Raw genomic sequence first — 14746 nt, forward strand, 5'->3', positions numbered from 1 at the left:
GCGGGGTTCACTGTGGACCAGCTGTATTAAAAACCAGCTACAACATGCATGTTTTCTGCAGGGTTCAGGAGAGGAGCTTGGTGGTCAAACAAAAACACTTCCTATTACCGGTGAAGAGGACTGAGATCCCTGACTGTGACCAAATCTGTGGGTTCAAGTCCACTTACCTGTACAGGTGCTGAAGCAAAGCACGAAGAGTCGACCAGTAGATTTTCGGCAAACTCTCTATGAAAGTTGAATACTTTTTCACCCTCTGCTGCTCCTCCGTCTCATCTGCGAAACCACACAAAAACACGGCGGTTATTGCAATAATTTTGTCCCGCTAACAATACGCTTGCATTAAGATGATGGTGTCATGATTAAACAACAATGAAGGTTTTAGAGCCAGATGAGACAAAGACTGACCTATTTCCGCTCAATGTCAAGATGAATGTTTGGAGGAGTCAAAGTAATGGCATTGAGACTAAAAACAGGGGCACCAAGCACGGTGGTGGCAGCATCCTGCGGAGCTGTCAGTGGTAGCGGTGCATTGCACAAGCTGGAGTGAATAATGAGGAAGATTCCTTCAAAGTCCTCCACTTTATCCAGTTTTAACACCTGGATGGATGGAACTTGGGCGCAACCAGGCAGCCCAAATGGTAAATTGACTAAATATGTGTAGCACCTTTCTAGTCATACCAAACACTCAAAGCGCTTTTAAACTAGAGCCACATTCACAAGCATGAATGCATTCATATATTGAATAGGGCACCCCAACGAGACAGGAGGAAGCTGGAGAAAACCCCCACAGCTTTCAGATTGCAAGATGACTTCTCTCCCCACTGAGACACAGGACAGTGGTGTCAAACGCATCTTTCACAGGATGTGATGCCTGTAAAAATGCAATTTTGAGAAAATCTACGATTAATTCAGGCTTGTGTGCCTGTTTGTTGTTGGTGTTTTTATGACTCCACAATGGAAAAAGGACATTTTGACTACATTTGTTTGCATTTGTTCATAAAAGGATGTCTTTTGTTTCTACAGTTCTACAATTGTTTCTACAGACATCCCTTAGACTCTCTTCCATCTGTAGCAGTCACCTCGCTTACCCAGAGCTGACACCCAGTATGGATAGAGCTCCTTGGTCAAAAGTGCGTCCTCCAACTGGGATAAGAAGCGCTTCAGGGTGTCTGTTACATCTTCCAGCTGATGCTCCGTGTTCCTCAGCTTCACATTGCGTGCATCACGAGTGAACTCTTCCAGAAGGAGGGACACCCGGGCAGGATCCCCCGGAGACTGGTAGACCCCCTTCTGGCACAAACCTGCATCAAGAATGGAGTTATTTATTAAGAATCTAGCAGAGAACAGATTTTTTTTTTCTTTTCTTAATAGGAGCTGGATTGTAAAACTGTAGGATAAAAGTACTGCTGTAAGATATCTTGGCCTTGTCATTTCACAGTGTCTTACATCAGTGTTACAACAGCACTGCCAAAGTGGCAGTCATCTATGTGAAATCTGTGTAAAATATAGGTTTTGGTAACTGCTTTGAGAAAATATCGACACCCTTGAGCTTTAATATTATTTGCTACAAATTTCAGAGAATTCCTTCAATCACATCTTTCATTGTACTGTGTGCTAGTTAACCTGCTCAGTTTAACACGGCTTCTTCTAAGTTGATATGCGTGTTGCATGAGCACTTGGGCCATTTGAAATGGGTTACTGTTTTCTAAATGATGTAGAAACTATTGAGAAGTAAAATAAGTGCTAAAATCACAGTGCCATATAGTGGCCTGGCATGACTGACTCAAAGAAATGTCATCTAAACGTTGAACTTTTTCCCTAATCAACATTCGATAACTCAGATAGCATAGCCTTAGATTATATACTGTAAATAGTCTCGTCATCAGACAAGTCAGCTGTTCTCGCACAGACACTCTTATGGAGTCATGAAGCAGCGGAGGATGGGTCCTTAACGCTCCACACTAATCTTTTTGTTACCTTCCAGACCCAGAGCTCATCAGGATCAAAGCTGTCCTCTTAAGCATCAAAGAGAACCCCCTTTTCTTAACAAACGGTACATGGCAAGACTAACTCTGCTTTAGCGCCACAAAATCTTTGCATCAACGCATACCAATCCACAACCTCACACCTATAGTTCAATCAACCCTTTCCTCCCTTTTTTGGGAAACGCCAAGAAACTATGACAAGGCAACCTACTGTCACAAGCTCTACTGACCAGAAACTATAAAAGACAGCCCAAATTGACTTTTAGCTACAGCAAACTTGACAAGACTCTTTTGACTGTCTTGTTGTTCTCATCTGATAAGGTTTCATTAAATGTATCACGTCTTCTCATTCAGACTTTTGTGAAAGTATTTTTTTTAAGGCGAGACTGAAATTATATTGAGGCAACAACTGCTGTCCACAAATGCTCTCTAATTGATTTCATTTAATTTGAGCTAATTTGCAAAGCAGAATATGCAAATATTTTACAAATGCACACACACTTTTCACATTTTTATTCGGAAGAAAATCAACATATCCGTCTCCATCCACTCCACAATTGGGCGCTAATTTTATTTCATTCTATTTTCTAAAATCCCAGGAAAACAAATTAAAAATTGTGGCTGTAACATGACAAAACGAGAACATGCTGTAAGGGTGATCAACGCCTTTGCATGGAACTGTATATTTCGTTGGGAGCAGTCCCACAGCGAGAGCATGGTGAAAAGTGGACTGCCTTTTTGACATTTCTAAAAATACTGTGAAAGCGAGGTAGGATAATGTCACCACATTGTGCCAGGCAACATTAAAAAGCATGAAAATCTCATCTCCGTTGGATGAATAAGCTCCTCAAGGGGGGAAAAAACTGAACATTAGTCATAGAGAACTTTCTTTTTTCAGACTCGAGGCTCTGCAGGTAAATATGCGGCAACTCACCGTACTGAGTGACAAAAGCAATGCAGCTGTCGACTATAATAGGGACGCCGTTTTTGGTCAGTTGCTGGTCACCGAGCGCTCTGCCGTCTGTGCCGGCAGCCAGCGTGATTGCGGAGTGCCACAGAGAAAAGTCCATCCTGTTGAACCCGTGGATGTAAATTGTTCTGCTGAAAAGATGATAATATCAGCTAAAAGCCTGAGTGAAGATCACCTGGGGTGCCCACGTTTGGAAAAACACTTCTGAATCATTTAACAAACAACTGCCGAGATTAAAGGAATACAAAAGCACTTCTACGTCTTCCCATGAGGTTTGATGAAATACACACAAACAAACAGCAATTAGTGGCATCAGCACAAAGTCTCGTTGCATTATTTTAAAAAAAGGAGTCGGAAATTCTCAGCCGCATTGTGTTACTATCACAATCCTTGTATCCTTATCTCAGGCATAGCTTTAATTACCGCAGATGGTTACACAAGGTGAAGTGGATTTGGACTAACAAGACAAAAAAAAAAAAAAAAAAAAAAGAAAAATCTCAAAGCTAACAACACTGACTAATGAATATACTTTTGGTGAATGGAAAAACATAACACTAATTATCTTTTCTTTTTTTTTGACAAACAAAGACATACCTTCCACTTTCCACCATCAGAAGAACTTGGATCTTGTCTTCGCCCTCGATATGTGTGGAGACAGCTGAGGAAAGAAAGGGACAGTAGGGGACAGTTTAGGTTTGCCATTTGAGATGAGTCACTATTTGTCTAAACCTGAAGGATGATGCATAAAGTGTCTTATTAAAGAATTTTTTAATGCATTTATGCATTAAGTCAGTCACAAACATAGCATACCTTGATATGCACAACAAATCCTAATCATGAATCGAAAAGAAACTGGAAAATTTCAATTGCATTTCGTACTGTTCATGTACTTTAAAATTTTGAAAGTTCTCAAATACGTTAACACTGACACAAATGTAGATATTGTGCTCATTGAAAGGCAAGCAGAAGAATATCTAACATGAAGTTCTACTGATGTATACATAATAACATTACACACAGTCAAATGTAGCAAAAGTGGTGGATTGAGATTCAAACAGAAATCACAATACAGCAGGAAACAAGAATAGAACACAAATATTTAAATAAAATGTAAAAAGCAATACAGTCTCAATTTTATGAGATGAATTTGTAATTTAGTAGAACTTGGTAAATCTTACATAAGGAGATAGTATAGTAGATAGATAAATTAATTAATTAATGAAAGAATGTGATCATTTAAACATTTCTAGCAACCTAAGGCATTTGGGACTTCATCTAATCCTTTCTTTCCAAGTTTTTGTGCTGCAATGCATTGTGTAGTTCTCCATCCAGATAAAGGTCTCATACAACAACATTTAACTGAGCATTTTTTATGGTTGCAACTCTCGAGAGGGAGGAAACAATGCTAATGTTAAGGTAAAATACATAACATTTCATCTGACCAATTTTTGTTGTATTTTTTTTAAATCTTCTGAAAAGATATCTGGCAAGACTTTAAAGCATAGTGAAGAAAGATAGTACACAAATAAGACTCGTATTAAAAGTCATGCTCTGAGACAACTATTGATCCAATCTCTGGTACCACATCTTCTTGGTAAGATTACATATTAGAGCAAAGAAAGAAAAAAAAAGTCAAATGAAATTGATCAGCTTTCAGTTTATCACATATTTTATAAGACATGGCTTTCTTCGTTTCAGATTGTGTAGTCAAGTCACATCATTACAACAGTGTCATTCGTGCAGCCTTGCTGATTAGAAGGAAAAAAAATGTCAGCAGATATAATAGCTTTGGGAATAAAAAGGTTTGTTAAACAGCAATTTAGCCTTCTTTTAACCAGAAAAGAGCTAAAAACTTTAAACTTTTAGATCAGATATGAAACGTTTAGAACGACCTGGATGAGTAAGATCTAATACTATACAATCAATAAAATATTTGTAAGGTTGCACAAAAATTGGAAATCTATTTTCATGTGTGATACATGCATCATCTGAATCCCAGTGATGTATTTGACCAATTGTGTAGGGTTAAGGCCCACACATGTCTACAGATTATTTGGATGGTACTGGTACGTGTGCTAAAAATGAAAGAGGATGTAGAGTGAAACGATTGGACGGATTTTATTTACCCGAAGTACAATGGTTTTTGAAATACTGCTTTAGTAATAAAGAAATATGTACGACAGAACATCAGCGTGAGATTGACTTACTCTGAAAATGTCTCGATTTTACCCGTACATCCCAATAAGTAAACATGATGAGTAAATATCTTTTAGATCTTTGAGCACTGATCAGACTTTTCAAAATTTCAAAGTAAAAGCAGGTTGCAGGTTTCCTGTCATCTCACTGTGAGAAAAGATGGTAAAGGAGGTAAATGGGGGAAAAAAAATGTCAAAAGCTCACAGTTAGATAACTGCATAGCAGAGGAACCTCTCGGGTTCATCAGGTTTCCTCGACAAACATTAACCACATTCTATCAACGGGCCAATTTGCAGCTTGAGGATATTGTGAGAAAATGCTCGTCTTCCCTCACAAATGTGAACATGTGGAGGGGAACTGGAATTGTGTGCTCTGGTCAGAGACTAAAGGACAACACACATCAGAAGTGCGACGCAACAAAACATCTTTTGAGAAACGTCAAATCACACTTTTGGAAGCATCAGAACAAATCTGGGGATTTTTGCTAGATGCTGTTATCCATTTATGCAAACAGATGCATAAATGGATAAATTACTTATCACACTAAAATAAATTTTGTATGTCAAAATGTTTCCTTGGTAAATTCTTACAAGACTTCAAATTATTAAGTTATGCATTCCTTCTTGATATATTCAGTTCAAGAATATATATATTTTTTATCAGAAAAGGTGATCTTGGTAAAAATCAATCGCAATTCCAACTTCAAAAACTGAATATTTCCAGCAAAAGCTGCAGTGCATCAGTAGAAAAATTGCCAGAGCAGCACGGAAGGAGAGCGCTAACAGGAACGTGGTGTTATTTGTGTTTCCAATCATGTTTAGTTAGTAACGTTTACTGTCGTGGTGCCGGTCGTTTTCCAGACACCGCTGGTGTGCTCATTTCATTGAAACAAATGAAATGTGGAAAAGCACCAGATGCCCACAGTTAAGCATGGAGGATCTGTGATGGCGTGGGTCTGAATAAATCAACATATTAAACAGTGGGCTTTTCACTGCAGAAGTATGGTACAATGCTAAATATTTCACAATAGAGTTGCCAACAAACGTGCCATATTTTGCAAAAGCTGTGGCTGAGCGCTGCAAACAGAATATATATTTTACTTAAAATAAATATCTGGACTTCAACTTTTGACCACTTGTGGGATTCCTTGAAGAACAATACAGTGAACTGATGCTTTCGTTTGAGTCCACCGCGGCTCCTTAATAGCAGAAATCCACCAATACCCGAGAACTCCTCTAAAATAATTCATAACTATCTATTTTAATAGCTTCAACACTACATATAATTTAATATACGTCATTATGCACAATGGAGACTGACATAGCACTACAGCAGAAGAAAATATCTAATAGTCTTGGGGGTTGAGCCAATCAGCATCAAGGAAACTAAATGGCGCTCCTTTCCAAATGTCTGCCAACAGTGTATCAAATAGCATTAGAGTGTTGCTGTTCTCTAGAATATTTTAAACACGCTGTACGAATAAATCTGTCACTGTATTGTTACAAATGTAAGCATTTATATTTACTTCTTCACTACCAGTTGTTGTTGGATCCCAGTGTAGTTCAGATTTTGTTAAAAAAATAAATAAATAGGTAATGAAGAGTGAGAGAAATGAAAGACAGCTGGTAAACGCAGAGAAAAACATAAATGTTGTCTTAAACTTATAGATTTTCTTTATTGTAATGGAAAATGTGATTTCTTCCAAAATACCACCTTAGCAATGATGGTAGATTAAAACATAAATGGTAAGTATGGCACAAAGAAAATTGTTATTTATACACAATTGTCACAACAATGAAAAAAAAAGGTCTGCATGCAAATAGATTGCCTTTTTGGTGGTATTGAACGCATCAGTAAAACAGACAGAGTTACTGACATTCTTCATAGTCACAATCAGTCTTTTGAAATCGGAATAAGGGAGCGAGATACAGAGGAACCGAGCTGAGAGACTCTGAAGCGCAGCCATAATCTCTTCGGGGGCTTCAAACAGCTGCTTGGATCATGGCAACAATCACACACAACAGAGAAAGAACAAAAAAAAAAAAAAAAAAGGAGACGAGGCTGCTTAAATCTCCTAGCAACAACATCTGGCACTTTCATCACTCTCAAGCACTGATTGTGCTCCAGTAGTGGATAGAAGGATGAAAAATACAGAAAAGAAGACACAGGACTTCATCTCAGCAAACCGCCGACTTCATGAGACGGATTGCTGCCTTAATAACTACCTTCATTCTGTAATTACCTTTAAGAATATAAGCTTTCGCACACGTGGGTGGATTTGTATGTGTTCTATATTTTCATAGGATAAATTCATTTGGAGCGCATCACACAAAAACATGAAAAAATAAAAAAAAATGCAACACATTCAGTGAAGATATGCAGAGGCATATATTTTAATCTGATTGCGAGAAAGGCAACTGTCTAACTTTGATTGACAAGTCTTTTGTACCAGCCAGTTGATGTTGATCCAGAAACGAGAAAAAGAAATACAATTAATCCCATAAAGAGTTTTTTTTTTTTCTTTTCCTTTTTGTTATTTTCTCTGGCACATTTTCAAGGGTGCTGCGTTTTATTTTGATCCAAATAACAAGAAAAAAAAAAATAAAACAAGAACTTAAGAGATCGACTTGAGAGAGGTTTATTAGGCGCGTTATCAGGTAAAATGCAAAACATTTGTCATAGCTGTTTTGAACAAACATACAGAAATCCTCATTCATCCAACTACAAGCTCAGTGGCAATGGGTTTGTTTCTTAATCTGTTTGTGTGATAAGTCTGCGGCCTTGTTTTCACCAAAGAATCTGTTTCATGGTTGTTCTTTTTACCAAATTCAAAATGTTCAAAGGAGTTATGCTTTTTCAAGGCTTTCTTACTGCGGGAACAAATGCTTCTCGTCAGCAGATGTTTATTTTATGTCAGAAAATAGGAATGGATTTAACTGGACTTATGAACGTACAGCAGGGTTTTGTTAAAAAATCCCTGAGTTTATTATGATTATTTTTTTTTCCTTTACAAAATTAGACTGCAAGAGAGATAATTTTGTAAATACTGATGACATCTGAGTAAATATTAAAATTCGTCTTGTATTTTCCAAGTGATAATTTGTTTGTGTGTTATAATTCTCACTGTGGATCAATGGAGACCCAAGCTAAATGAATGCCTTTGTAAATTTTCCCAGTCGTTAATGATTTAGCCTGCGCTGCGGTGTCAGATGGGTTATTTCCAAGTCATTTTTTGAATCCACATGTCAGTTTGGCATCAGGACTAAGTGAGGCTGGTGAAAATTATCTAAACTTTCAAAAGAAAAATGTGACAAACAAGTCAGAATTTAACAGACGGAGGTATTGCTTTTTCAAACAGGTGGAGATCGCCTGTAACGTTTCCCTCCTAATAAATTAAATCATTAATTTTCTGCTGGCTTTTGCATTTAGTCAGGAAATTTGTGTCCTGTGTTAAAAATTAATTTGATGATATGAAACTTTTAGCTATGTTAGGGGAGACAAATTTGTTTTCACTACTCTCTACATATAATAAACTAAATGTACTTTTGCAAGAAAAGACTGGAATTTGACTACAGAATATGAAAGATGGCAAGCCTCTGCCAAGAGCAGAGCAGTTGGACAAAGCGCATTTTAAAATTGTGGCTTTCGTATGCAAGACATATAACCAGAGAGAATTTTACAGCTAAATGTTCTTACCATATTTAAAAACTTTTCCTTTTGTAATGTAATGGGTTGTGCACTATGACATATGATGATTATCCAGCTAGAGCCATCTTTTTTGTCTCCTTATTTTACTTTGATCTTCTGGTTATTGGCTAAACAAATCTTGACACAAAACTCTCTGCTTCAATCTAAAACCCAGAAGACTTCTAGGAAAAAGACTTCTTTTTTAAGTCCAGCTATTTTTAACCTTTTATAACAACAACAAAAAATATCACTAGATATTAAAATAAGCCAAAGTAAGCATGAAAATTCCCCAAGTACTGGATAAAGTCAAAATTGTAATTAATTAAAACCATGTGAAGAAAATATCAAGGTTCTTTTTTTATTTTAGTTTAGAGATCGGACAGAAAACATTTTATATTACAACTGAATAAACTGATGATATGTGAAATAGCCAAATACAACATACCTCTGAATCAGAGTGCATGTAAAACAACTGATGGATGTTGGAGTGAAGCATGTAGGAACTATTTGGTGACTTTAATTGAAAAGTGAGTTCATTTAATCCCTCTGTGTTACAAAGGGGTACCTTTCATGTCGTTACAGAGGATATTCTTTTTGCTTTCTTGATGTGGAGATGCTTTTATTACACAGGTGCAATTGTTACATGTCGCAATTTAATTTCAGAATATATCTGTGCAGTGTAGATTCGCACAGAAATGATTGCTCAAAGCTCAAACTTATGTGCTCACCTCATATTAAAAGCCAGTATCAAAAGATGTCATCACATTAAACGTTTTACGACAGCAGTCAAACGGCACAGAAAGTGAAACTTCCTCATTTAAAACCAATGACGAAACAAATCATCATGCACACCTCACACCAACTATGAAGCACAGAGGCAAAGGAGTGATGATTTGGGCTTGCTTTCCAATTTCTGACCTTTGTGGCCCTTTTACACTACATTTACCTAAATAAAATCAGTAGATTAAAAGATGATAGAGAGCTGAGACTAAACCTACAATGTGGAACTTCTATTTAAAATTTAAGCACTTCTGGACATCAATAAGTAAACACTAGACAATAATACTGCTCAGAGATATCTGTACTATTTCTGTTGTTGGTACGGTTTCTGTGTTTTCAAATATTTTTGATCAGGCAACTTACTGTTCTTTCTCCGAAAAAATAGAAAAGAGTTGGGAAAACAAACAACCACCATCATACAAATCTGGAAGATACTCACTAAGCTCCTGCAGTTGTTTGAGATGAAGCACTTCCTCCTCTCCCGGCTCATCTCCAGAGCTGAAGTGCAGGACGGAGCCCTGCAGCATGAACCAGCCCGTCCTCCAGTGATACAGGTCATGGCCTTCTTTGTATTGGAGTCTGCCGATCAGTTCGCTTTTTTTCCGCACCAGTCCCTCCACCTTAGACGGGACAAAGCACTGTGGAAAGCATGTGTTTATGAAAAAGAGAGACAAAAAAAATTACATTTTGCATGTCCGAATTAAATGCAAAGTAACTGCAACCATACTAAATGTATATACTTTAGTTTGCATTCACTAACTAAGGTTTCCTGAGCCTGTTCTTTTGATTTAAACTGAAACACTGGCCTCTTCTATGGTGGGAGAGGCATATTTAGTGATGCTGCATTGACTCTTTCCTACCAGCGACTAAGTTGTCTAAGACTGGAAAGATAAGAGAGGTAATAGTGGGAATATTTATACAGGGACTTATTAAAAGGCTTCTTCAGCAAGCGGGGGAAGATGGCAAAACCACTTGTCTTACTGAAAGAGGCATTGCAGCGTGAACAAAACAAACGAAAAAAAAAAAACTCCTTTACTTAAACTTTAGGTGAAAAACAAACTTATAGGAGGGTGGAAATGCGCGCTGTATGTGTGGGTGCGCTCTGCTCGAACGGTGTCACCTTTGTCAGCGCCTGGATCCAGTCATGCTGCGTATCCTGCGTCTCGGCTCCGACAGTCAGGGCTCGCTCCGTTCGAAGGTAGAGCTCAACGGTAAACACAGCCCTGCCGGAGACATAAAGGTCAACTTTCAGAGGCTCCGAATGCGAGAAAACGTTCATGTACAGCAGCACGCCTCAAACTTTCCGCATTTGCAAACATTAAGCATAAATGCATGGGCTGCGTTTAATTCAAGTTACTGTAAGAGCATTTTCAAAATCTCCGTGTTAAACTGTACATTAGCGGGAGCAAACACAAGGAAGCAGAGGGGAATGGAACTCCGTCACCAATTCATTCTGATTTACTGATGGTTTCCAGATGCATCACAAGCAGGAAATCTGCTGATGTAAAAGATGAATGCGCATACTAACAATCTCCTCCATGGACGCAGCAAAATGTTGCACATTTCTGAAAGAATCATCTGAAAATGTTGGAGATATGACAACAGTAAGCCTGCACAAACATGACCTTCCACCTAAATAGACAGACTGAGTAAAGAGAGAGGTGATAAGAGAAGAAGTCATGAAGCTCTTGCTAACTCTGGAGGAACTACAGACGTCCACAGCTCAGGTGGGGGCAGTTTTTGGCAGCACAATTGTCCCACTTCAACAGAAGTGTGGCACCGAGAAAGGCCTTTTGAGTCCCTTTTCCAGTTTATTAAAATCAACAAGACACAGAATGCTTGTGGACGAATTAAGATGAAACCACAGTTTTACATTTTGCAAGACAATTTCTGTGTCGTAAACCTAAGGCTGCACATCACCTCGAAAGACAGTCACATTGAAACGTAGTGCTGGTGGCATAACATTGTGTTTATGCTGGGGAGTAATGATGGGAATACAGATGGAGCTAAATAGAGGGCATATATAGGAGAAAACCTGGTATGGGCCGCAAATATACTACAGAGGAGGCTTATCTTCCAGGGAGATTGTAACCAGAAGCAACCAAGAAACACTCAGCAACCTTTAATCAAAAACAGATGTGGGTGCACAAATTAATCTTGGCTAAATGCAGCTAGAGTTTCATATTTTCAGAGGCTGAACCACATCCCATTTTTGATGCTAAGATCAGAACACATTTTAAGGAAAGTAAGAAAGGAAGACAATCTTTGCCTTTCCTTTAACAAGACAGGCTTAAGAATTGAAATGTTTCTGGCCATGTTTCATTCAGACCCAGAAACCTTTGATACTACTGTGGTAGATCAAATATAGACATGTTTTAGGATGGCCTAATCGAAGTCTAAAACTAAATCCAATAGAAGATCTGTGGCAAGACTTGAGAATTGATGTTCACACATGCTCATCATTAAATCTGTCTGAGCTTTTGTATAAAGACTAGGGGTGAAAGTTGACAGATAAATACCCCAAAAGACTAGCAGGTCCAACTGCAGCAAAGGCTCGTTTAAGAACATATCGACTCAGGGAGACCAAATAAAAATGCTCGCCACACTAGTCATGTTTTATTTGTAAAGTTTTTTGTTTTTTTTCATTTCCACAACTTTTCATTTTCTCCTGATAATGAATTTATGAAACCATTTATCAATTTCTTCATGTCACAGCATGCATTAGTTTGTGTTGGCTCGCCACATGAAATGTTGATCAAACATATGATGTTTGTGGCTGTGGGGTAATATGAAAAATCTCAGATTTTCCAAGTAAGATATTTCCAGAAAACACTAGAAAGTCTTGAGAAAAAAGAAACATAATAAATAAATGTTAAAATCTAAAAACTGCTGTGAAACAAACAGTTGAAGATTGCTCAAGCTTTACTTCTACTTTTGTCAGGCACTAATTCACTGGCTGGAGTATGTTAGAAGACCCAATCGTTTATGCACTAAAGCTTCTTTCAAAGAAAAATAAAATAAAATGTGAATACTTCCAAACTCAGACTCCCAGGCAAAACTTTGTAAAAAAAAAAAAAAAAAAAGAAAGAAAGGCCACCCTTATTCCCTTAGTCTTTACACATCCTGTTGTGTTTGCCTCCGCTCTGAAACACCTTTGCTTCTGTCTATCAATGAAAGTGTCACAGGTCAGAGTATCGCTAGCTTAATGGCCTGCAAACAGGATTCCAAGCAGTCGTTACATCTCTGCTGCAAGCCGACGCAGCGGCGCCTCTAAATGCTGCCGCGGTGTGTTCAAGGCGACATGTCGCACGGGGTCAAGGCAACAACGAGTCACTTTCTTTTCACAGGCGTCAGGGGAATAGACGAGACATGGGTGTTTGCCCTCGTATGCCCCCCTCCTCCTTCCCCTTCCCGCCACCACTGCCTTCTCCTCGTTTCCACCGCTCCACGCCTCCTCCTGCCTCTGAACTGGCAGGTGTGCAGCCGCTTGTTAGTGGAGGTCCCACAGGGAGAGAGTGGAAGAGTGCATTGTTGTGCTTGGCAAATGCTATGGTAAAGAAAGGACACGGAGGATGAGAGATGAACACTAAATAATGCGAGTCCCAGGGGGAGGTATTGGCAGAGGAATAGGTATGTAGGGACAGGGGGAGAGAGCTGAAGAGCAGAGGAATGAGAGCGCAGAGCCAGAAAGCACTAAAGGCCACTTTTATGCACGGCACCTGCTTTTCTATTCAAGAGGATTTATCTCAATAACGAGCAAAATGGCTTTTATTTAGCTATATTCGGAAATGAAGTGTTCAACTTTTTGTTCTATCATATTTGCCTTTAAACACGTCAGAGCAAGCCAAATGCTGAAAACAGTGATCCTGCCTGTACTTCAATTACATTTCAATTTTACATTTGACACAGTAAGTCGCCAGATGCGTCCTGTAGTCGGGGTACAGTTTTAGCTCAAATCGGTCATTAAAATGGACCTCTGTTCTGGAACCAACCAAAACAAAATAATAAGCATAATAATAAGGGATTTTGACTTACTTATTTTAAAAATCAATAGATTTATTTGATTTTGCATTGACCTTGAGTGTCAGATCATGGTCCCAACCAAGACATTTTCATTCATTCCCAGACAAAAACTCACATACTCTACATTTATTTACCATCTTATTGAACAGCATCACTTTCGGAGAGCAAACACATACAGTATAAAAGATATTTCAACTTATTTGGAACCAACAAATCTGAGTTTTTACAGCTGTAGCTTCTTGTTTGTGTTGTGCATCTATCTCTGTACTGTATTTGGATACAAAAAGCAGCTGAAATACCAGTCATTGCACTTTATGCTGTTCAAACCAAAACTCAGTTTATGAAGCAGAACAGCAACTTCTTTAAAAAAAAGTTTTTTTGCACACTTTTAATTGATGATCAACAGGTGGTTATGTTGTTTAAATCAGCCGTGGGTTGCTCTTTGTGCAATTCTGTTCTGTTCTCTGAGGTTCTTAAAATCATCTTGCTTTTTCATGGACACATGAAAAATCTAAAGACCTCAGGGATAACAGGCGCAAAACTGTAACTCCTTTCACAAAGTCACTGTCAATGCTCACTTTAGTAGTTAATGAAACAGAATAATACAGTCAGTGAGGGAAGCAAGTTGTAAAACGGGACCAACAGAGAGTAAAGTAATATGAAAGGGGGGAGAAAAAGTTTGAAAACGTAAAAAATCAGGAAAAGAAAAGAATAGATGGATTCGGTGCGTCTTTCAAGGTGCAAATCCTTGACGTAAAACAAGCAGCTCTGTAAAAAAAAAAAAAAAAAGTTAAACTTATCATGAACCGACACACTCATTCTGCATTCGTTTCCTAGGAGTGGCTGTGTAATATTCATGCAACTTGAGCAAACGTATGCCTCTCCTCCGACTCTGTGTCTCGCAGTGTCCTCTGCCACGGTGAAATTACCCCAAAAACGTCGCGTTTAATGGAATCGACTCCCACGGCCTCCTGCAGCGTGCTGATAGGCTGCTGGGGGGAGTGTGTCATCTGCATACATCAATATTTATAAGCAGCGGCAGACAGTCGAGAGGTTGAGACGTCCCTGCTCTCTCTCTCTCTCGAAGCCGACGTGACGTGGGGGA

General features: G+C 38.5%; 1 protein-coding gene across 4 annotated transcripts in view; it reads right to left on the bottom strand.

The window, feature by feature from the left end:
• The window catches only part of arap2 (ArfGAP with RhoGAP domain, ankyrin repeat and PH domain 2), a 130900-nt gene that overhangs the window by 30160 nt on the left and 85994 nt on the right, over positions 1-14746 (bottom strand). For 3 of the 4 annotated variants that reach the window (XM_055060298.1, XM_055060296.1, XM_055060297.1), the window contains 6 exons: positions 10739-10841; positions 10058-10256; positions 3550-3613; positions 2920-3086; positions 1089-1301; positions 168-273 (listed from right to left, as the gene is read on the bottom strand). In XM_055060298.1, coding sequence (XP_054916273.1) covers positions 168-273; positions 1089-1301; positions 2920-3086; positions 3550-3613; positions 10058-10256; positions 10739-10841 — 852 coding nt within the window. The remainder of the gene's footprint in view (positions 1-167; positions 274-1088; positions 1302-2919; positions 3087-3549; positions 3614-10057; positions 10257-10738; positions 10842-14746) is intronic. The other variant, XM_055060299.1, reaches the window with a different exon arrangement.

This window comes from Poeciliopsis prolifica, unplaced genomic scaffold, assembly GCF_027474105.1.
Source record: "Poeciliopsis prolifica strain line A6 unplaced genomic scaffold, Auburn_PproV2 SCAFFOLD058, whole genome shotgun sequence".
NCBI lineage: Eukaryota > Metazoa > Chordata > Actinopteri > Cyprinodontiformes > Poeciliidae > Poeciliopsis > Poeciliopsis prolifica.